General features: G+C 38.2%; 1 protein-coding gene across 1 annotated transcript in view; it reads left to right on the forward strand.

The window, feature by feature from the left end:
• REL (REL proto-oncogene, NF-kB subunit) overlaps nt 1-25,335 on the forward strand; it is a 64,493-nt gene that overhangs the window by 9,085 nt on the left and 30,073 nt on the right. Inside the window, exons 2-4 of the mRNA XM_070734785.1 lie at nt 3,388-3,530; nt 8,184-8,332; nt 20,427-20,518. Of these exons, the coding sequence (XP_070590886.1) occupies nt 3,388-3,530; nt 8,184-8,332; nt 20,427-20,518 (384 nt within the window). The remainder of the gene's footprint in view (nt 1-3,387; nt 3,531-8,183; nt 8,333-20,426; nt 20,519-25,335) is intronic.

The following is a 25,335-nucleotide window of genomic DNA, read 5'->3' on the forward strand; positions in this document are numbered from 1 at the left end:
CAACAGAGCTTTAAGATGATTGGCAGGAAGGTCAGAGGGACACCCCCATTGTAAACACCTGACTGGTCAAATAGTAAAAATTCCAAGGCACCGGAATAGAAGCTTTAGTTCCTAACAACATGGGAAATTATCTTTTCCCATGGTCTTAGGCGACCCCTGTGAACACCGAGGTTGAGAACCACTGATGAAAAACATAGAAAAACAAAGTTGGGAGGGACCTTGGAAGTCATCTACTCCAAGCTCTACTCTAGCAGAAGACCTTATACCATTTTAGACAATTGACTGCCCAGTCTCTTTTTAAAAGTCTCCAGTGATGAAGCACTCAAACTTCTGAAGCCAAACACTTCTACTCTTTAATTGTTGTCACTGTTAGGAAGTTTCTCCTTAGTTCTAGGCTGATTAATTTCCTGCCATTGTTTCTTGCCTTGCCTTCAGGTGCTTTTGAAAATAGTTTGACTGCCTCATCTTTGTGACAGTCCTTCAAATCGTAGAACACTGCTATCATGTCGCTCTTGGTCCTTCTTGTCATACCCAATTCTTGGGTTCTTCATTTTAGCCTCTAATTATCTGTGTTGCTCTTCTCTGCCCTCTTTCCAGAGTCTCAATATCTTTTTATATTGTGGTGACCAAAACTGGATGCAGTATTCCAAGAAGACTTAGGAGGGGAATGGGAAAAAGAGCAAATAAGCTAATTGTGAGAATGCTATGTCTAAATCTATTATGTAATAAAGAGCATGTAGAGAGTATGAAAATAATCTGTTGAAAGTATGTTAGAGCTTTTGTTTGATAAGCCATAAAGTGGTCTCCATGCTTAATCTGACACCAGTTACCATAGTTAGGTTTATTCAATAAATCATATGTATGGCTTCCTCAATAAACCATGAATAACAATGCTAGATATGTGTTTGGTAAACACATATTTCTTTCTTAGAAACATTTTATTTCTAAGTCTACTAAAGGCTAGTTCTAGTTGATAGTTTTTGAGGTTTCAGGAAAAAGGCATCATGATATCCATCAAACTTGGGTTTTCCCCTTTATTCCTGCTAGTTATTTAGTGCTGATTTCTGCTCAGTGTACAAAGTTGGCCTAAGTAGGCTGAAGCTGGCAAGTACAATCTAGTCTAATATCTTTAGAAGGCCCCATAGCAATTTGGTTAATTAATGTTACCAGTAAACTACGAAAACATAATTAAAATTAAACATTTAGTTCAGTCTGAGATAACTGCATAAGCTAATTTGGAATCATTTTTCTCTCTAGTTGGAAATTGTTCCTCCTGCAGACATATGCTAGAGATCAGGGATAGGTTTCTCTTACCTTCCTTACCAGTTCAGAAGTGCACATATCGCGTCGCAGAAGCCTTTGTATATGCCTAGAGGGTTCATTGTCACTCGCTTTCAAACAACGGTGACCAGGGAACTGATTAGGGGGCATGGCATGCAGGCCGTCGCTACTGGTTTAGCGAATGTGGACAAATTTCTGCCACCAGCTCGTGCGAACTGGTCCAATCCGATAGCAACCCACCATTGCTGGGGATTCACAGTGTTGAATTATTATAGTTATAGTTTATTAGATTTGTATGCCGCCCCTCTCCAAAGACTCAGGGCGGCTCACAACATAACAGTGATACAATACATTACAAATCCATTAGTAGAAAATTAAATCAATTTAAAAAACATTAATAACATAATAAAATCCCAAACTATACAATCATACACATTCAACCTAATCCATCATACAGTAAGGCCGAAAGCATAATAAAAAAGGGGGGAAGGTGGTAATTATCCCCATGCCTGGCGACAAAGATGGGTCTTCAGCATTTTACAGAAGGCGAGGAGGGTGGGGGCTGTTTGAATCTCTGGACGGAGTTGATTCCAGAGGGCCGGGGCTACCACAGAGAAGGCTCTTCCCCTGGGTACCACCAGCCGACATTGTTTGGTCGACGGGACCCGGAGAAGGCCAACTCTATGGGACCTAATCGGCCGCTGGGATTTGTGCGGCAGAAGGCGGTCTCAGAGATATTCTGGTCCCATGCCATGTAAGACTTTATAGGTCATAACCAATTAATGCTAAAATACAGGCAATCTGTGCATGAATATGTAATCTGTGCATACAGCTCTTACATGCTTAATCTTGGGCTTTGAAAATAATTTTATAAAGTTGAACCTGGGTGAAGGTAGACGTAACCAATTTTTTAAACAAAAAGCAGAATTTAAAAAGAGAACAATAGTATCAAGAGATATATAAATGTGGAGTCATTCAGCCCAATGGGAGAGGATGGTCTTAACAGATCCATTGGAGTTCAACAAATTATTGACCCCCCAAAGATATAGCAGAATGTTCATATGGGAGATTTTCTCCTGTTTTCCAGAAAAACCACAATTTTTCTGTTTGGTCAACTGCATCTGACCTTAACTTTCCTCAATAATAGGCTGGGAATGTGATGCTATATCCTTAGTGAGGACATGTAGAAGCAACCTAGAACTAAGGAGAAATTTCCTGACAGTTAGAACAATTAATCAGTGGAACAACTTGCCTCCAGAAGTTGTAAATACTTGAACACTGGACTTTTAAAGAAGAGATTGGAAACCATTTGTCTGAAATGTTATAGGGTTTCCCTGCCTAAGCAGGGAGTTGGTTTAGAAGACCTCCAAGGTCCCTTCCAACTCCTATTCTGTTCTGTTCTATTCTATGCTATTCTATAAATGATAAACGAGCTATCTCATAGCTCAGATAAGGTGGCTATATGGATGAGCCTGAAGAGAACAAGAAAGACAGTCCAGGAATCAGTGTTTGTTGTGATATCTTGAGATAAACATTTGAAGCTTTGCAAAGCAGAGTAATTTATCTTCCGCTGAGATCATCATCAGAATTTTGTTTCAATTTTTCCCAATAATAATGCTATTTCTGCCACAGAATCCAGAAAGAAAGCTTAATGGACAATGCAGCTAGAACTGATGAACTAACTTCAATAGATACTGTAACTGTTTATTCCAAAGGTACTTTTTCAAAAACTGGACTTTGTTGTTTTTTGCTTGAAGACGTTTCACTTCTCCTCCAAGAAACTTCTTCAGTTTTGATTGAATAGTGGAGAAAGAAGAATTTATATCCCTTGCAAAATTCACTAAAGAAGCTTCTTGGATGAGAAGCAAAACATCTTGAAGCAAAGAAGGGGGAGAAAAAGTCCAATTGCCTTTTGAAAAAGCACCTAAGGGACAACCATGACCTGGATGACTGAGACATGTGAACATTTCACATGACTTTTTTTTAATCTGCTTTCCAGATTAGCTGTTTGACCCTCATTCTTAAAAACCAGTTTATAGTGGTCATTTAATTACCACAACATATGTTTTACATTATATGTTTATAATTGTTTCTTTCCTTTTAAAGGTGGTCATGAGCCATATATTGAAATACATGAGCAACCTAGACAGAGAGGGATGCGTTTTCGATACAAATGTGAAGGAAGATCAGCAGGCAGTATTCCAGGTGAACATAGTACTGATATCAACCGGACATTCCCATCTATACAGGTATAGCTATTACTGTGTCTGCTTGCTCTTTCACCCACCTCCAAAAAATTTTTAAATTGGGAGTGAGGATTATATTGCTCAAAAGGCAAGAATTGTGCAATACAGTACATTGTTTAAGGTCCACTTTTTTCAGGCAAACTGTGTTGGAAAGCTGCTGGGAAGATTAAATTTGATTTCTCATTTGTCTTGCTCTTACATTATGAAATTCAAATTATACAACAATCCCATAAATTCAAATAATATTGTAAAAGACTACCCTAAAAAGAATGATATTGAAAAGAGGCTTGTTATAAAGGGACTGTTCCAGTAGTGGTTTCACTTACCTTTGCTACTGGTTCAGGAATGGGAGTGCATTTGTGCGTGCTTTGCATGTGTGCAACCTTTCTGCACATGCGCAGAGTGTATATGATGATGTCCAGGTGGGTGGGCGGAGCCTCCTGCTGCTGCCGCTACTGGTTCACCCGAACCAGGGTGAACCAGTAGCAATCCACCACTGAACTGTTCTATAGCTTTTTTGCAACTTAACAAAAGCAGAAAGATTTGCGGTTCTGCAGGGGAAAGAAAGATCTCTGAGTTCAGGACTCTGGCCATGTAAGTGGTAAGCCATGATTTGTGTAACCATCATTTATTGAATAAATCATGATTACATCACACACTGGTCCATATTTCTCAATCTTGGCAACATTAATAAATGTGGCCTTCAATTCCCATAATTTCCTAGCTAACTTCTTAAAGTTCTCAAAGTTGAGAAACATTGCACCATTTCAATGGATACGTACAATAAAAACAACAACAACAATAACAACAACAATAATAACAACAGCAGCAGAAGCAGCAACAGCAGCAACAACAACATAAATGATAGAAATAGCAATAGCACTTACATACCACTTCATAGTGCTTTATTGCCTTCTCTAAGTGGTTTACAGAATCAGCATATTGCTATCAACAATCTGGACCATCATTTTACCAACCACAGAAAGATGAAAGGTTGAGTCAACCTTGAGCCGGTGGGAATTGAACTCCTGACAGTTAGCAGAATTAGCCTGCAATACTGCATTCTAACCACTGCACTACTATGGATAACACAATTTTGATCTCCTTACGAGGTCCGGCCTTGAATGATATGTATGTGTGTGATTTTTAAACTGTCTTTTCTTAATCTTTTATGATGTTTAAAAATGTATTTTATATCCTGTTGTAAGCCGGCCAGATCCTTTGAGAGTTGGGCAGCATAGAAATACAATAATCAATCAATCAATCAACAAACAAACAAACAAATACTAAAATAAACCACCATTTTCATTATGATTCTTATTTTGTATTACCTCTATAAAATAGAAGAAATATTCTTCAGCTCTGGGACAGTGAGAATTTAAAGATTACAGTGAGCCTTTTGAAGCAAACCTAGAAAAGGATTGACTAATCTCTCTCTCTCTCTCTTTGGTCCAATTAAAATAGAATACAGAATCTTTTATCCTAGTAGGTAAATCCAAAAGATAAATCCAAGAACCACCCGTCAGATATAAAGTGAAAAGTCTAGCAGTGCCAACAATTGCCAGTCAGGATGTTGGCAGAGTTTCAGCATTATTTCCTTATTTCCTTATATCAAGGAAGGAAAGTCACTGTCATTTAACTTAAACAGCAGAGTGTTTCATAGCTTTGACTGGAAGGAAAAAAAACCTCTTTCAGCAACATTTGAATTTCTGATGAAAATCCTGACTCGCCAGCTTCCATCCACACTATTGCTCTTAGGCTACTCTCCAACTAGCAATCCTTCTTGTCCATTCCTGCATCTCACCAGCAGAAAAATAAAATGGAGAAATAAGGTCCATTCCAGCCGCACCTGGGCTATCTCTGTAGCTATAATATTTGTAATGATTTCTACAACACCCTTCTCTAATCTAGGGATCCTCTAGGTTAGGTGGACTTTAGTGTCCATAATTCAGCTATTGTATGGCTAGGCTAGACTAGAGGGTATATGCTGGGAAGGTATTTAGGTGTTGCCTAGCTTGGAGAATGCCACTGTACAGGTTGTATGACATACTTTCCAATAATCTCAGTTTATCAGCTAACTGAGTCAGGAAGAAATTCTGATCTTTATGTGGTGGAATTTTGTGTGGTGGAAGTAAAGAGCACAACTCTCAGGAGAAAAACCATGTTTATTGCAGCGATCATTGGGCGCTTCCTTTACAAGAAAGTAGAACGCCGAACAATGGAAAAGCTAAGATTTTTACAGGGAATTAACAAAGATGGTAAAACTGATTACTTTGATAAAAGGTAAAATTCTATCTAGATTTATTTCTGTTTAGATACCGCTTTTGGGCTTCTTCCTTGAAAAAGATAAAAATGAAGTTTTGAATTTATGATTTGATAACTAGATTTGTTATATTTATACAAGTATTGTGCATTTATTGTGCACTGTTACACTCTGTAAATACAGGTAATCCCTCGCTACTTCACGGTTCATCTTTCGCGGATTCGCTACTTCACGGGTTTTCAATGGGGCCTTAAATGGGATAAACATATATCCATCCTAACATAAAATACAGAAAATAGTATAAGGGCAGACTAGATGGACCAGGAGGTCTTTTTCTGCCGTCAGACTTCTATGTTTCTATGTTTCTAAATCCATTAAATCCATTAAAATTTTAAATCCATTAAAAGTTCATAAAATTCTTCTACTTTACTACTGTACTCTATTAAAGAAACTGGTATGATATCACATGTAGTTCTAGCTGAGAAACATTATATAATGACTGTTTAATGCAAAGGGTAGGTTTTAAAAGTCCAAATACTCATTAAATACATTAAAAAATATTTCCTCTATTCACGGAAATTTGTTTTTCATGGGTGGTATTGGAACGCATCCCCCGTGAAAAATGAGGGATCACTGTAGTGTTTTACAAACTCTGTCTTTGTAGGTTTTTTTTATTGTTTTACTTGCTCCAAATGTTTCTTTCCAGCCCTAACCAGGTGCTAATAATGTTCCCAGCTCTTACTGGCTTGCAAGATCTTTCATTGTTATTCTCTGCAAAGAATGTTTTCCAAGCCCTAGGTCTTTGCAGATTTTCTTTCATTGCTCTACTTGCTCAGAATTTTTCTTTCCAGCCCTAACCAGGTTCTAACAATGTTCCCAGCTCTTACTGGCTTGCAAGCTCTTTCATTGTTACTCTCTCCAAATAAGGTTTTTTTTTTTTAAAAAAAAAAGCCTTAACCAAGGGATAAAATTGCCAGGCCGAACTCTCTAACTCCACATGAAGGAGTTAGAGAGTTCGGCCTGACAAAAATAATGTGCTGAAACTGACCAGACAAAGGATTCTAGCCAGATGAATATCTGCTAAGCAGATTGTTTTCCCTATTTTCCTCCCCCAAAATTAAAGTGCGTCTTATATTCTGGTGTGTTTTATACTCTGAAAAATATGATAAGCAAGCTACATTGTTTGACTTAACATTGAAACTAAAGGGTTGTAGAACTTTGGAAAACATGAAAGATCTAGGAATTGTAGAATTGGAACAGATCATTACAGTATTAGGTGTTACTGTATATCTTGGCCAATGCAGATCAAAGTGTTTCATTTGAACACATCCAGATAAAAAGAGCCTATTATTTCACTTGGTAATTGTAACACCATTCAGAACTTTTACTGTCTTTAACATAAAGCCATTATATTATGTCTTGCATTCTGAGTTGATAATGAATATCACACATCTTCATATATTTGCTAACTCCTGTCATATTTTCTCTCAGTCATTACTGTCTTTACACAAGCACAGTCCCTCTTTGCTTTATGCACACTGCCATTTGTTTACAACATATATTAACTTCTAAATAAAAGTAGATCGACATCATTTTGAAATCTATTCAGAATGTTATTTTTTTCTGTACGATTTTCTATTGTAATCACTTCTGTAATTTGAGAAATCTTATGTTTTTATCTGTTCCACTATTGTAATTTTGAACAAAACTATTTAAAGTAAATATGAATTGTTACATTATCTCTTTTTCTCTTTTCATTTTAAGCTAAAATTTGATTTTCTTTCTCTCTTGTGAGATTGAATGATCTGTCTCCCCACACTTAGTTCAGAATCCATATCAAAGTTACAAAGTTAGGAGTTGGTACTCTAGAATATATTTCAATTGTTTTATCTTTTATACCTGCTAGCAAAGCATACAAACTGTGGAAGTATTGTCCTTCTTTTGAACCATCATCAGCAAGAAGGTTATTAAAATAGGTGGTGGCAACAAGAATTAACTCAGCAGCATGCAAAGCTAGGATATGTAGACCAGTGTTTCCCAACCTTGGCCACTTGAAGATATTTGGACTTCAACTCCCAGAATTCCCCAGCCAGCGTTTGCTGGCTGGGGAATTTTGGGAGTTGAAGTCCAAATATCTTTAAGTGGCCAAGGTTGGGAAACACTGGTGTAGACCAATACAGTATACAGTAACACCTTATACTTTAATGACCTGTTCTAATTCTACGATTCTAAGATCTTCCATGTTTTCCAAAATTCTACAACCTTTTAGTTTCAATGATAAGTTAAACAATGTAGCTTGTTTAATTTCTGGGAAAGTTTGCAATTTATAACCTTTCATTCTATGAGCTTAATTCTAACATTATACTCACCCTTTGTGTTTCATTTCTTTTTAGATCTTGAACTACTTTGGGAAAGTAAAAATTAGAATAACATTGGTAACTAAGAATGAACCCTATAGGCCGCATCCTCACCAGCTGGTTGGAAAGGATTGTGAAAATGGTTACTATGAAGCTGAATTTGGGCCAGAGCGTAGAGTTTTGAGGTAAGTAAGTGGGAGTGGTTATGTGTGATATGAAACAGAAGTAACTTTTTTTCAGTTTCACAATTATTGCACATTCTTGCATGTTATGTTGAGTGGTCCTATAACAATAGGCAAGATCAATATCCTTTTGGAAAGTGAGATACAAGCTTCAACTTTGTTCAAGGCATAGGAGACGCTGATATTTTTTCCGAACTCACTCGAAAAGCTCAAAAATTGTTTTAAAATATGTAAAACTTTGATTTCACTGTTCTGAGGATTGCAGAAAAGATGCTGATGGAGCACACTTTTTGTAGCCCTGTTTTAAGTAAGGATGTCCATGGGGAACTGGATGCTAGTTGAAGTATTGCAGCCCTTTTCTTTCCTTGACTTCTTAATACTTATTTAATTATCAGTACTTTCTACTTCGACAGATTATGATAATCAGTGATGGGCTCTTACAGGTACGGTCAGGAATGCCGGTAGCAAAATTTGGAGATCCACCCCAGAGAACCCAATTTGCACTGAAAGATGTTGAAACAAAATGCATAAGCCACGCCCACAGTATGGTAGTAAAACTTTTGGTGGCCCATCACTGATGATAATTAACAAACATCCCAAACTATGGCAGGAGCAGCTGAGTGAGCAGTGCTGAGGCCAATTTTTGGTTATGATCTATAAAGCCCTTCATGGCATTGGACCAGAATATCTCAGGGACCACCTTCTGCCGCACAAATCCCAGTGACCGGTTAGATCCCACAGAGTTGGCCTTCTGCAGGTCCCGTCGACTAAGCAATGTCGTTTGGCGGGACCCAGGAGAAGAGCCTTCTCTGTGGCAGCCCCGACCCTCTGGAACCAGCTCCCCCCAGATATCAGAGTTGCCCCCACCCTCCTTGCCTTTCGCAAGCTCCTTAAAACCCACCTCTGTCATCAGGCATGGGGGAATTGAAATTTCCCTTCCCCTAGGCTTATAGAATTTATACATGGTATGCTTGTATGTATGAGTGGTTCTTTAAATTGGGGTTTTTTAGATTGTTTTAATATTAGATTTGTTTACATTGTCTTTTTATATTGTTGTTAGCCGCCCCGAGTCTTCGGAGAGGGGCAGCATACAAATCTAATAAATACAAATACAAATACAAATTTTTACATTTCTGTTGTACTAATGTGCAAATGCTGAAATGTCTTGCCTGAAAGATCTGGTGTTTTTCTTTTCGGTTCATTTTCTTATGATATTTATATATGATATAGTATCAAATGCTGAAGGACTAATAATTATAGATTGGAAGGATTAGAAGAGACCTTGGAGACTAACCCCTGGCCAGTATTGTAATCCACTACTACATTGTTTCTACTTCATGGCTCTCCATGCTTAAATACTTCTACTATCTTCTGAGGCAAACAAATTCCAGTGCTGAACAGTTTCTCATTAGAAAATTATTTCTAATGCCCAAATGAAATCTGCTTCCTTCTCATTTTTTTCTTGTCTTATGTTTGGCAGCTCCTCAAATACAGTGTTACCTCTACCTAAGAACGCCTCTACTTATGAACTTTTCTAGATAAGAACCAGGTGTTCAAGATTTTTTTACCTCTTCCCAAGAACCATTTTCTACTTACAAACCCGAGCCTCTGAAACTGTAACTGGAAAAGGTGGGGAGAAGCCTCTGTGGGGTCTCTCTAGGAATCTCCTAGGAGGAAACAGGGCTTCCACCCTTCCTGCAGTTTGTTTTTTTTATTGATTGATTGATTGATTGATTGATTGATTGATTGATTGATTGGATTTGTATGCCACCCCTCTCCGGAGACTTGGGGCGGCTAACAGCGACAATAAAACAATGTACAATAGTAATTTGGTATTAGAAATGATTAAAAATCCATTAATATAAAAACCAACCATACATACATACATACATACCATGCATAGAATTGTAAAGGCCTAGGGGGAAAGAGTATCTCAATTCCCCCATGCCTGGCGGCAGAGGTGGGTTTTAAGTTGTTTACGAAAGGCAAGGAGGGCAGGGGCAGTCCTAATCTCTGGGAGGAGTTGGTTCTAGAGGGCTGGGGCCGCCACAGAGAAGGCTCTTCCCCTGGGTCCTGCCAGGCGACATTGCTTAGTTGACGGGACCCGGAGAAGATCCAGTCTGTGGGACCTAACTGGTCGCTGTCATTCGTGCAGCAGAAGGCAGTCCCTGAGGTTTCCCCAATCGCACACATTATTTGCATTTACATTGATTCCTATGGGAAAAATTGCTTCTTCTTACAAACTTTTCTACTTAAGAAGCTGGTCACAAAATGAATTAAGTTTGTAAGTAGAGGTACCACTGTACTTGAAAGCAGCTGTCATATCTCCCCATGGTCCTTCAGGTTAAACATTCAATGCCTCCAACCATAGTTCCCTCTAAGCTGAGCAGTGAGCAATCGCTCACTTAAAAATCATCATCAACTCAGAGTTTTCTAAACCTGCCCAGAAGCCGAGAGGGAAAGAGTGAGAGGGAAGGAGAGAGAGAGGAAGAGAGAGAAACAGATAGAAAAAAGAGAGGAAGGAAAAGAAAAAGAAAAAGAATGGGAGTAAGGAAGAGAGAAAGAAAATCAAAATCTAGTTTGAAACTAGCTCAACTATTTAAGTGGCATTTTGATATTGATAGAGTTGCCCTATTATGAGCTCACTGTTATAGACACACAGTACAGTATTTTATTTTGAAATTCTCTGAGGCAAAACAGGGTGGGTTTTTTATTTGTTTGTTTGTTTGTTTGTTCATTTATTTATTTATTATTTCTGTGCTGCCCAGTCCCGAAGGGACTGCCGCTCAGACACTATACTTTTCCGCCCACCCTCAAAAAAAATTAGAGGGAACACTGCCTCCAACTATTCCTCATCAGTTTTGTTTTAACTCTAGGCCTGTTATTATCTTGGTTGCTATCCTTTGGACATGCTCCAGTTTGCCAGTGCCATTCATAAAGGTGCCAAGTTTGATACTGGATAAAATATTGTAGGTTGGTCTGACCAATTCCAATTAGAATGACTCCTCTTCATCCTGACCTCTATATTTCTGTTGATGTTGTCTTGAATTGCACTCACTTTTTCACAGATGCATCACACCATTCAATATCCTGCTTGTGATCCACTAAGATACTTAAAACTTTCTGTCATATATAGTTGCTCCATATGATTTATCTACTCACGTCTTAGATTTTCTTATCCAAGAGAAGGACTTTATATTTCTTTCTGTTGAAATTGAGCTTGTTGGTTTCTACTCAGTTTTTCAGCTCACTATGATCCCCCCCGGATACTAATACTTTTTCTAAGATGTCAACTTTTCCTCTTGCCTTTGTACTGTCTGCAAGCTTGATAATTGTGCTTTTAAACCCCTCATCCAAGACACTGATAAATATGAATAAAACAGGGCCTTCTATGTAGAATGCAGAACAGTAGTATGGGATGGTTACTGCTTTCAATCTTGATGCAGAATCATTGACATACATTTATTAGATATCATTGGTCAACCATATCTTTATTTGGTTAATGTTAGGGTAATCCTGTTCTAATTTTACTATATTCTCTACCAAAATTTAATGGAAGACTTTCTCAAATGTTTTGCTGTATTTTTTCAAAGATCACATAATAATAATAATAATAATAATAATAATAATAATAATAATAATAATAATAATAATATATTAGATTTGTATGCTGCCCCTCTCCGAAGACTCGGGGCGGCTCACAACATAACAGCCATACAATATAAATACAAACCTAATGTTAAAAAATTTAAAAAACTAATTTAAAAATTCATTGTTATAAAAAACTTATCTACTACACAATCATACACACTCAATCCAACTGAACATAAACATAATAAAGGTCAGCGAAAAAAGGAGGGGAGAGATTAATCCCCCCACGCCTGGCGGCAAAGGTGAGTCTTCAACATTTTATGGAAGACAAGGATGGTAGGGGCAGTTCAAATCTCCGGGGGGAGTTGATTCCAGAGGGCCGGGGCTGCCACAGAGAAGGCCACCAGACAGCATTGTAAGGGCCCCCAAAGGACATCCTTACACTCCTGCATGATTTTCAGATGTAATTGAACTGCATTTGAAGAGTTAACTGCATTTCTGGTGGCCAATTGCTCTCTACCTTTCATTGATTCATCAAATCCCTCCTTGCCAAATGAGATGAAAGATTTATTACTTCCACAGTTTCTGTGAAATAATACCCTTCCTCATTCAGCTGCTTTCTGAAAGTCAACATTAGTCAACAGAAAATAGTTCAGAGAGAAATTATACAATTTGAAATTGCTGTCATTTAAAGAAAAAACTGGTTGAACTGAAAGTTTTAATGAGATTGGGAATTTTTCACTTGCAAGCAGTATCACAGATGACTTCATTGCCAATGACTGCTGTTCTAAATGTTTACTCAAGTGTGCTATTCATAAAAACTTTTGCCCAGAGATATCACAAACATCACTAGTGGTTTTTACTTTTTTTTCTTTGTGTACAAATTTACATGGGATGAAATGATTTCTACAGTGTGTAAACTTGTGGCACGCTAAAGCACAATTAAAATCATGCTTCTAGAGTTGAGCAACCTGGGATTTGTTTCTAAGTTTACAAATGTAGATTTGGAGTATGGAAAAGGTTGCATGTTTGTCTGTTGTAGAATTGTCTCTTCTGATAGATTAACCAGTCAGAGATTCATAAATCATTTGCTCTAAGAGGCTTCTTTTGCTGTGTCTCCAGATAACATGGCAATTACCAATCGTCAGGAATATCAATCAGCACTTGGATAGCTGGCTTGCAAGATTCGGCTCTTCTGTAATCTGTTCTGATTTCGTATATAGCAATTATCTGGTATTAATTCCTATTTTGCATCTTCCCTGAACTGGAGTGATGTCATGGGTTTTCCATGTGGGAAACAATCAGGTTGCTGAAGTAGGTGGGGAGAGTCCCTTAAAGCTGCCTTGTGATCTGATACCATTACATGCAAATTAGAAAGCTGATGCTATTGTTGCTAGACAAGTAGCCTGGTCATAGTATTTTTTTTCTCATAACTACATGATTCAGAATCACTCCTCTCCCTGTCAGAAAAAAAAACAAATTTGTACTAATTCTTGGTGGGTTTTTTAAAAAAAAAAAACCTGGTGGTAAATGAACAGCTATACTCTTTGTTAGCAACTTAGAGAAGAAATGTACTTCCCTCTGTGGGAATCCCATATTTTTCAGAGTATAGGACACACCCTTCCCCCCCCCCCCATAAAAGAGGGTAGAAATGTCAGTGCGTCTTATACACCGAGTACATCCATTTTTTTTTAGCCTCCAGAGGTTCCGCCCCACCTCCCATTTTTGTGAAAAATGTGCCTGTTTTTTTGCAAAAATTGGGTGTGAAGAGTATAGGACACAACCTTTCCCCCCCTAAAAGAGGGTAGAAATGTCAGTGCATCTTATACACTGAATACAGCCTCTTTTTTTTAGCCTCCAGAAGCCCTGCCCTTACATTTTTCTGAAAAATGGGTGTGCAGAGAGTTTGGGAGGCCTGCCGAGTGCTCCTGGGGGCTGGGGGAAGGCAAAACACCCCAAATTTTGTGGGGGGAAATGGGCAAAAATGGGCCATTTTTCACAAAAATGGTGACATTTTTGCCTCCCAACAGCCCACAGGAGTGCTCTGCAGGCTTCCCAAACCCTCTGTCTGCCTTGCATTTTGCAAAATATGGGTGAAAAACAGGTCCGTTTTTGAAAAAAAATGGGGTGCGCAGAGGCTTTGGGAGACTTACAGAGTGCTCCTGGGGGCCAGGGAGGACAAAACCCTTTTTTCTTACTTATCTCTTTGAAATCTTGGTGCGTCTTATACATCTTGGTGCATCTTATAATCTGAAAAATACAGTAAATACAATATCATGCCTCTTTAGACCTGCTATGATAATGTTCCTTTTTCCTTTGAAAATGAGGGGAGATATGTAAAATCCATAACTGCAATCATATGCCTGCTTATTTTAGAAAAAATTGTTTCACCAAACTCTGGGGAACTTCCTCCTAGGCACAAAATATAGATCTTAGGGATTGAAGAACTTTATGATGCAATTCTCTACATATCTATTAAGACCCTATTTTGCTCACTGCATTTTCAGACAATGGAATATTAGATTCCGTCTTGATCAGCCAAATCCCTGGCTTTTAGTAAAATCTGGGACCCATTACTCCTGTTAAATTAAAATTTCCATGATGTTCAAACCAGTTCTACAGGCAGTTCTCAACCTACTGCAACTGGGAACAGAATTTCAGTTGCTAAGCAGCACAGTTGTTAAACGTGACTGGATCAATTTTACAACTGTTTTTATTGCGATCATTAAGCAAATCATATGGCCATTAAGTGAATTATGTGGCTGTTAAGCAAATCTGGTTTCCTAGATTAACAGTTCCACAACCATTCTTCATATATTCAATATCTTTGTAATTCATCTCTGTACTTTCTAGAGTCTCAATATCCTCTTTATATTGTGTGACCAAAAGTGGATGAAATATTCCAAGGGTGGTCTTACTAGGGCATTATAAAATGGTACTAATATTTCACGTGAACTTGATTATATCCCTTGGTTAATGCAGCCTATGACTGTGTTGACTTTTTTGATAGCTGCAGCGCACTGCTAGCTAATATTTAAGTGATTGTCCTTTTAAATCACAATTACTACTGTTGAGCCAGGTGCCATCTATTCTATACCTGTGTGTTTGGTCCTTCTTACATTGAGACCCTTATTTTTCTAGCCATTGAGTTTCATTTCATTAGATAGGGCCCAATGATCAAATCTGTCAAATTCCTTCTGTATCTTGAGTCTATCTTCTAGAGTGTTGACTATTCCTGCCAGCTTGCTGCAAATTTTGAAATTTCCCCTTCTATCCCCTTGTCAAAATCATTTAATGAAGATATTGAAGAATACTGGACCTAAGACAGAAATTTTGGGTGCCCCAGTGCATAATTCCTTCCATTAAGAACTACACATTTATTTGTTTGTTTGTTTGTGTTTGTTTTTGTTTTTTATTTATTTATTTATTTTGTCAAGTATGTACAGTGGTACCTCTACTTAAGAACTTAATTCCCTCCGTGGCCAGGTTCTTAAGTAGAAACGTTCTTAAGTAGAAACAATTTTTCCCATAGGAATCAGTGTAAAAAAAATAATGCGTGCAAACCCATTAGGAGAGAAATAAAAGCTCGGAATTTGGGTGGGAGTAGGAGGAAGAAGAGGAGGAAGACAGTCGCTGCCAAAGGAAAAAAGGTGAGGGGAGGGGAATCAAAAAAATCCAAAACTTTAAGGCTTAAAAGAAATAAAAAGGCACTCTGAGGCGGCAAGGAGGAGCACATGCCTCCCATACACCCGGCGCGAGGCTGTCTCCGCCACCGAAAGGCTCCTCTGGCAGCCCAGAAAAGCCCGAGATGGCTGGGATTAAAGGGGGAATGGCAGGAAACTGATCGGGCCTTTGTGCCGCTCTCAAATTTCCTGGGAAATTTTTCCGAGTTCAAGTTCTTAACTAGAAAATGGTTCTTAAGAAGAGGCAAAAAAAATCTTGAACACCTGGTTCTTATTTAGAAAAGTTCTTAAGTAGAGGCGTTCTTTAGAGGTACCACTGTATTTGTAATATACGTAGATATAACATTTTATATATATATAAGATGAGTACTGATAAGAGGGAACAATTACCATCTGAGATCTGAACTGCTCCCACTCTATTGACCTTTCGGAAAGCATTTAAGACCTGACTTTTCTGGCAGACTTGGGGCCATTGATCTTGCAATTTTACGAGGTCTGGCCTGGAATGATATGTATGTATGTGATTTTTAAACTTTTTTTTCTTAATCTTTTATGATGTTTTTAAATGTATTTTATATCCTGTTGTAAGCCGTGCAGAGTCCTTCAGGAGTTGGGCGGCATAGAAATACAATACAATACAATACAATACAATACAATACAATACAATACAATACAATACAATACAATAAACAAACAAACAAACAAACAAACAAATAAATAAATAAATAAATAAATAAATAAATAAATAAAGGCAAGCAAACAACTGGACAGTAAGCACGCTGGTGCGCTTATGCAAGCTCCTTAATGACCTCTTAGAAATTGGGTAAGGTCAACAGTGGACAATCTAAGCATAAAGTTTTTGGGGTTTGGTGATGAAACCACAGAGTCAGGTAGTGAGTTCCAGGCATTAACCACTGTTGCTAAAGCCTGTATTTTCCACAGTCATGTTTGGGGCTGAGTTAGTATCTGTTGTGTGCACCTGTATTGTTGTGGATGAAGCTTAAGTAGTCGGTGACAGGTAGGACGTTGTAGCAGATAATTTTATCTTATTTTATGAGTTGTTATTAGGTCATGCTGAAGGCGATATAGTTCTAAGGTTTCTAAGTCTAGGATTTCAAGTCTGGTTGCATAAGGTATTCTGTTGTGAGTAGAGGAGTGGAGAGCTCTTCTAGTGAAGTATCTCTGGACACTTTCTAATGTACTTATGTCGGAAATGCAGTGTGGGTTCCAGACAGATGAGCTGTATTCAAGGATTGGTCTGGTGAATGTTTTGTATGCACTGGTTAGTTAAATTTATAATTATATTAATTATTAAATTATAATTGTAATTATGTGTTTCACATTCCCACTGGCAACTTGTCTTTTACCTTTTGTACAAGGGTCATATTGTAAAAGGGGTAGTACTAGAAAGGGATCGGTGTAGCAGATGCTTTATTGAATGGGAGAAATCTGTTTACCCTCACCTGCTGCTTTCAGAAATTGAATGAGATATTTGCAGTATACCAATAGTTTTGTGTCTTTTTCCACTTTGAATGGTGAAAATTAGTTTTCATTGTCCCTTGACAGAAAATACAAATATCTTGAAATGATGGCAGTGGATATTCAGTCTTTACTATCCTAAGCTGTCAAAGAAGTTACAGGTAGTCCTTGTTTAGTAACTGTCTTGTTTAATTACCATTCACAGTTATAATGATGATGAAAAAAGTAATTTTACAACCAATCCTCACATTTATTATCTTGAAAGGTCTGTCAAGCAAAATAACAATAACAACAAAACAACAACAACAATAACAATAATGTAAGATCATAAGCACAGTCACAATTTCACTTATCAACCAAATTGTCAGTCGTAATTGTGGTCACTAAACATGAATTTGTGACCTCTCTGTGACCTCTCTGTGGCAGTAGACCCTGGAGATCTCCTTGGTTCACTGAGGAACTCCAGGGATGAAATGCATATAATGTTGCCCTGATTGCATCTGGAGAATCCTGCCCAGCTGCCATGTTTATGGTGACTCGCTCCCTCCTTAACATGTGTGTGTGTGTGTGTGTGTGTGTGACGAACCCTTGCACCACCTGTTTGTTGGACCTATGTCCCTCCTGACTGGTTTCGGCCAGCAGGGAGGTGATATGGAGCTGGGTCTAGAAGATTGTCAACGCTTCCTTGAGAGAGGGGTCCTTTCCAGCTCCCTACAAGGAGGCACTTATGTGCCCCCTTCTCAAGAAGCCTTCCCTGGACCCAGCTTATTCAATAATTATCATCCAGTCTCTAACCTTCACTTTATGGGGAAGGCTGTTGTGAAGGTGGTGTCTCTCCAACTCCAACGGTCCTTGGACGAAGCCAATTATCTGGTCCCTCAACAGTCAGGGTTCAGGCCCAGCTACAGCACAGAAACTGCTTTGGTCGCGCTGATGGATGATCTCTGGCTGGTCTGGAATAGGGGTTTATCCTCTAACCTGGTGCTTCTTGACCTCTCAGCAGCTTTCAATACCATCGACCATGGTATCCTTTTGCACTGACTGAAGGGGTTAGGAGTGGGAGGCTCCATTTTGTGGTGGTTCTCCTACCTCTCTGGTCAGTCACAGTCTATGTTGGTAGGGGGTCAGAGGTTGACTCCTAGGTCCCTCCCTAGTGGGGGTTTTCAGGGTCGGTCCTCTCCCCCCTGCTGTTTAATATCTACATGAAACCGCTGGGTGAGATCATCCGAGGGCATGGAATGAGTTACCATCAGTATGCTGATGATACTCAGCTATATATTTCCATCCCTTGTCCACTCAGTGATGTGCTGGTGTCTGAAGGCTGTTAAGGTTTGGATGGAAGTTAACAGGCTCAAACTCAACCCCGACAAGACGGCGTGGCTGTGGGTTCTGCCTCCCAAGGACACTTTCATTTGTCCGTCCATCACTCTGCAGGGGAACTTTTGACCCTTTCAGAGAGGGTCCGCAACTTGGCAGTCCTCCTCGATCCACAGCTGTCTTTAGAACAGCATCTTTCGGCTGTGGCAAAGGGGCATTTGCCCAGGTTCACCTGGTGCATCAGTTGTGGCCCTATTTGGACAGGGAATCTCTATTCACAGTCACTCATGCCCTTATCACCTCGAGATTTGGCTACTGCAATGCTCTCTACATGGGGCTACCTTTGAAGAGCGTTTGAAAACTAGAAATCATGCAAAATGCAGTCGTGCATGCAGTCATAGGCCTTCCTAGATATGCCCATGTTTCTCCAACACTCCATGGACTGCATTGGTTGCTGATTGGTTTCCAGATGCAATTCAAAGTGTTGGTAATGACCTATAAAGCCCTACATGGCATCAGGGCAGATTACCTATGGGACCGCCTTCTGTCGCATAAATCCTAGTGACCGGTGAAGTCCCACAGAGTCAGTCTTCTCCAGGTCCCATCAACTAGACAATGTCACTTGTATAATTTTCCACAAGAGTCTTAATCTCATTTATGTGGCCAGGCTTGGAGCGATTAGACCTTAGCCCCTGACCGATGAATGTTACATATGATTGTTGTCTGAGTGGGTATGATTGGTTTTCTAATAATAGTGGTTTTTATAGATTAGTACACTTAGTTTTAAATTAATTGGATTTAGACAATTATATTGTATTGTTCTTCTTCTTTATGTTTTATAAGCCATCCCGAGTCTTTAGAGAGGGCTGTCATATAAATCCAAATAAACTAACTAACTAACTAACTAACTAACTAACTAACTAGCTAGCTAACTAACTAACTAACTAACTATAATATCTACAAGTCATTGTTTGGGTTTTGAACAAAACATAGAAAGAAGGAGAAGCAAAACATGTCTTTCATTAAATAGATGATATGCTGACAAAATGCCAGTTTCATCTTATTCCTGAAGTCTTTCTTTCTAAAGAACTGTAATGCCCTGATGGGAATTAGAATCCAATGTTCACATAAGGAGATATGGATATTTAGTTTTATGTCACATATCTGAGCTTGTTCCTTTTAGCAATACATCTGAGGCTAATTTGTGGCTGAGTTTGACCTTTAAAATCCTTCATATCTGAGTTATCTGAGGGACCACCTCTTCCTGTCTGTCCCATCAGATCCAAGGCATGCTATGGGTCCCATCAGTTAATGAAGCCCAAGGAGGTGTGTCTCCATGGTATCTGCCGAATGGAACATTCTCCCCATTCCAACCCTCTCTCCCCTCATAAGTCAGCTTCTTCCCTCCTTATATTCCAGAAGTTCCTCAAGATATGAAAGTCTCAGGGACTGGTGAGATTTTGAGGTAGCTCCCTTGGTGATTGAATTGCATGTGTGTGTGTGTCTCTGTATGCACTTAATATGACTATGTTAGACATGTTTATTATTTTATATCTTAATTACAGACTGCCCAGAACTATGTGTCTTGTATAATGGGTGGCTATATAAATAAATAATTAGAGTGAGACACTCTAATCTCAAATGCTTTTTGAGGGCTTTTGCTGATTTTTATCACAAACAGATTGTAACTTTCCTATCCCTAACTAGATGGACCTTTGATATAATTTAGCATAGCTCTTGTTATGGCTGCTTCTGTTCTTGCTCTTTGTCGCTTATTTTTTTAAAAAGAAAATTAGGTCTCTTTTCATGTGGCATTTAAATGTTTGAAAGTGGATAATAACAGGCAAATTATTATGATGGCAACTGTTTTAGGCTTAGGCGGGATTTCATCAAGTCTTTTTAATGTAAAATATTTGTCAGATTTAAAATTCCATGATTCATTTTGCTACCGATATGGTAGAGTCCCTATAGTTGTGTCATTTTTATATTTATTTTAAGTATCTAACTGTCAAATATATTTTCTATAGTTTTCAGAACCTGGGGATTCAGTGTGTAAAGAAGAGAGAACTCAAGGAATCCATCATTTCACGAATTGCTAAAAAGATCAATCCATTCAATGGTAAGTAACCACTGATTATTAATTACATTAATGACTGTTGAGACTCCCTAATCATTTGCTTTTCAAACATTTTTGAAATACTGATTCCCTTAATGTATATGAAACCATGTTAAAGCAGCAAAATAGAGCAGCTACCTTGAATGGATATACATGTGAATACACATCGCTGACTGTCACAGCTTGTTACTGGGGGCTTTCCTTTAGCAATTGTCATGTTTGTTTTGGTCTTTATCAATTCTAAATCCATCCAAACAGTAGCATGGGAATAAATAAAGAAACTTCTGAACTGTGAGAGACCAGATGCAAAGCAATTTTACCCAGTAAAGTATTTAAATCTACCCATAAAAATGTACATAATAATTAAAGTCAGAATGAATTACACTGTTGGCCACATGTAACACAACTAATGAACCAGAGAGAATAGATTTAATTTTACCTATTGCTATACTAATAAGTGTCTGTGAATCATGCAACTCACCATCTTAAATTATAAATCTTTACAACAAGTCAGTTCTCTAAAAATCTACTAATATGTACTTTAGGTAGTTTTCTCAACATCCATTTGTTTAGTGTTTAAAGTTGCAATAGTGCTGAAAAAATGGACTTGTGACCAATCCTTGAACTTACAACCATTGCAGCACCTTTGCGGTCATGTCATAAAAATTCGACCCAGTCTGCATTTACAGCTGCCAGCCCTGCAGAAATCAAAACAGCAGCTTGGGAAAGCGCTCAAGCAGTAGTGGTACTAGGGTGGAAGGATAGTAATAAATGGACAATCCAGAATTGGTACTGGTATATGGTGGACTACATCCACTTTCAAATTATGGAAATAAGATTAAATAACTTTGATGAAAATAAATTGGAGAAGCTGATGGCACGATGGAATAAGGTGAAAAATTATATCTTAAGTAGAATTTATGACGACAATGTGAAAAATAAATTCCAATCACTTTTTGTATGTAAAGAAATGTAAACCGGAGCCAAGGAAGAAATTGAAATTTATTGTAAATAATTTAACCCCCTAAATGGTGGTGGGGTTTATTGATGTTGGGCACTTTTTCTTTAAGATTTTTTTGTTTGTTTGTTTGTTGTAATAAAAATTAATTTTAATAATAATAATAATAATAATAATAATAATAATAATAATAATAAAAACCTGCCAGCCCTGCACATCCCTCCTCCCCCGATATGACCTTCATTGTCCCCGCCTGCCTTCCCTCTGCAGAGGGTACCATCCTGGACATGACTTTAGGTCTCCTTGCTGCATTGCAGCCCTGGGGTTTTTTGCACCCTTATGCGCCTAACAGTAGATTTTACCCAATACTTTACTGGGTAAAATCCCCACAACAACAGTCAACAACCGTCACTTGTAGACCTCATACACACTGCTCTTGGCCCGTACCTCACAACCACTCACACACCATCCTACATTTTCCTTCGGTCCCACTGCACTCAGCCCATGCCTTGCCAACCAGCCACCCCCATTGTGCTGGTGTCATGCCTCACTGTCATGCACACCTTCCCCCAGCCCCTTGCCACCCACCTGTGCGCTCCTGAACAGCAAAAGGACGAAAAGAGTGTGTGTGGGGGGGTCCATGTATATGGTTTAAAGGTCAAAGTACTTTAATATCTGATCAGTTCTATCTTTATTTAACCAAATCACAAAGCCATTGAATAACTTTAGTTCAAGTTCATATGAAAATGATACCTCTGTCACACACTGTAATCCTCCCACAGTTCAGTTGTTCCACTGAAACTGATACGTCATGGGGAAGCTGTGGTCATGAGAAAGAAACACTCGCTTTGATGGGCTTAAGCATTGTTTCATATCCTTGGCAAAGGGATGTAGCATTTGAAGCTAGAGATAATTTAGCAGTACTATTATTATAACCACAACATTTTTAAAGCAAGATTGCATCTAAGCTCAGTATGATTTGTGGGCAGAAATTGGGTGCCATTAGGCTCTGGCTAAGCAGCAAATAAAATTATCTTGAGATGCAAGGACAGACTAGCTCGCTCTATCCATATTGTGATCTTGGCCTAGAGCTGAGTAATTTCATCTGGTACTGTTCATAGCTTTATGATACTTTTCTTAGCTTATAAATTTTATCAGATCTTTTATTTCTGAAAAATAGAAAAACTGATTCTTCAAGCAAAGCCTACAGAAAATGACAAACCAATTGAAAAGCTGTATAGCAGGTCAGGTCCCACAGAGTTGGCCTTCTCCGGGTCCCGTCGACTAAACAATGTCATTTGGCGGGACCCAGGAGAAGAGCCTTCTCTGTGGCGGCCCCAACCCTCTGGAACCAGCTCCCCCCAGATATCAGAGTTGCCCCCACCCTCCTTGCCTTTCGCAAGCTCCTTAAAACCCACCTCTGTCGTCAGGCATGGGGGAATTGAAATTTTTCCCTTCCCCCTAGGCTTATAGAATTTATATATGGTATGCTTGTTTGTATGATTGGTCTCTTAAATTGGGGTTTTTTAGATTATTTTTTAATATTAGATTTGTTACATCGCTTTCTTTATTGTTGTTAGCCGCCCCGAGTCTTCGGAGAGGGGCGGCATACAAATCAAATCAATCAATCAATCAATAAATAAATAAATAAATAGTGTCTCTCTATAAGAACACAGGAATGAAGTTTAATCAGCTCACAATATCAGAACATTGAACAGTTATGATTAGTAAGGATGAATACATCCCTCTGGGATTTCAATCAGAAAGAATTGTAGAATTAAATTAGATTAGATGTGGTAAGGCTTCAAGAATTCTATATGAATCTTTTTCTTCAAGGAGTGCCATACACATTTTTAAAATGAATATAACTTTCCTCTTATTGACCGTACACCAGTAAAACCTACAACTAGGCAGTACATCTTTAATCTTGATTCCATACAGTATCAAAGAAAGAAAATTGCAAAGGAATTTGGCTTATTGGTTAGATTTTACTTGCATTTATACACATTACTGGGCAACAAATGAAAAGGAGCAATACTTAAAAGCATAATAAGATAAATGAGAAGAATTCTGAACAAAGCAAGCATACCAGAAATAATACAATCTTAAAGAATTAAGAAAACTGGGGAAAAGTAGGCAAAACTCTTAGTTGTAAAGTTGAAAAAATAATGCAAAGCACCTTAATTTGGGGAAACCTATCCTAAACTAATATCAAAAAGAGAGCAAAAAATAACAAACCGAGTCCTCAATTCAAATAACAATATTCAAGGCAAAAAAGATATTGCCAAATAGGAGAAGGAAGACAAGTCCTGCTTCTTACATCATTTTTCTAATTAGGAAATCTATTAGTCCAAATGATAGGGGCTCCATCAAACTTCTCTAACCATAACTCTAAATGGCTAAATTTAGTCATTTTTCCACATTTTATTATTGAATGACTTTCGGAAGTCCAGAGCAAAACCTGTACCAGATCCACTCCTATTTCATGTATTCAAACCATTGCAAGAAACACAAAGTAATGAAGAAAAAAGCCATAGCAAAATAAATGTTTCTCCACCAAAACTGCCTAGAAATACAAAGCAATATATGACAGGAAGAAAATGAGACAAGAAAAATACACTAAAATAATCCAAGCCACACTCCAGAATACTAGCAGCTCCTGGAAAACAGACAACAGATACCATACCAGAGACATTCTCAAAACTATGCTAGACATGCAGCATTTTTCTAGATTAATCTTTGGGAGCATGTGGGAAAGTGAATTAATTTTTTCAATCTTTTCCTCATTTTGAGCTATTGTTGTTTGTGTATACAGTGTTCCCTCGAGTTTCGCGGGGGATGCGTTCCGAGACCGCCCGCGAAAGTCAAATTTCCGCGAAGTAGAGCTGCAGAAGTAAATACACCATTTTTGGCTATCGACAGTATCACAAGCCATCCCTTAACACTTTAAACCCCTAAATTACCATTTCCCATTCCCTTAACAACCATTTACTCACCATTATTACTGGTACTCACCACTGAATAAGACACTTAGTGATCTTGATATTTATAAACATAATTATTTATTGACAATAATTATTTTTTTGTTATTTATTTGCAAAAAATATTAGTTTGGCGATGATGTATGACATCATCGGGCGGGAAAAACCGTGGTATAGGAAAAAAACACAAAGTATTTTTTAATTAATATTTTTTGAAAAACCGTGGTATAGGCTATTCGCGAAGTTTGAACCCGCGAAAATCGAGGGAACACTGTACTGAGAGATCATGGCTAGGTTGGCATCTGTAGGACTTCAGTGGTAGTTAGGCAGGTTTAAATATCTGCCATGATTCTGACATTTTGTTCTGTTATGGCTTTTGGCATTGACTTGACCTTTGTAGTTTGTAACATGATTTCTAATCTATATTTGTTTTGTAAATAAATGCAAAGATAGCAGGACTGCAAAGAGATAGGAGTCTGAATCCAAATGAGGAGGATTTTGTGTATAGGTAACTGTTTATTTGTGAGTCACAGCGTGGTGTGTAAGTAGATGAGGGAATGTGATTGGTGTTTTGGGCGGTAATTGAGTGGGTGATATAGAAAATGGTTAATGGGTAGATAGGAGCTCATATTTCTGACCATGTGTGAACATAGAGCAAATTGAAAGTAGGTGGTGTTTCCTCACTGTGGTCATGGAGCTAAGAAAGGTAGGATCATGAGACACACCACTTAGTCACTTTTCAAGTCTGACGTTATCACAAAGATCATGAACTTTCTTATTTTTATTACCATTTAAGTGTTTTAAATAATTTTTATATTTAGTCAAAAGGTCTCATTCTAATATTTTAGACATGGTTTTACAACTTAAAATATTATGTAATG

This window comes from Erythrolamprus reginae, chromosome 1 (assembly GCF_031021105.1).
Source record: "Erythrolamprus reginae isolate rEryReg1 chromosome 1, rEryReg1.hap1, whole genome shotgun sequence".
Classification (NCBI taxonomy): Eukaryota; Metazoa; Chordata; class Lepidosauria; order Squamata; family Dipsadidae; genus Erythrolamprus; species Erythrolamprus reginae.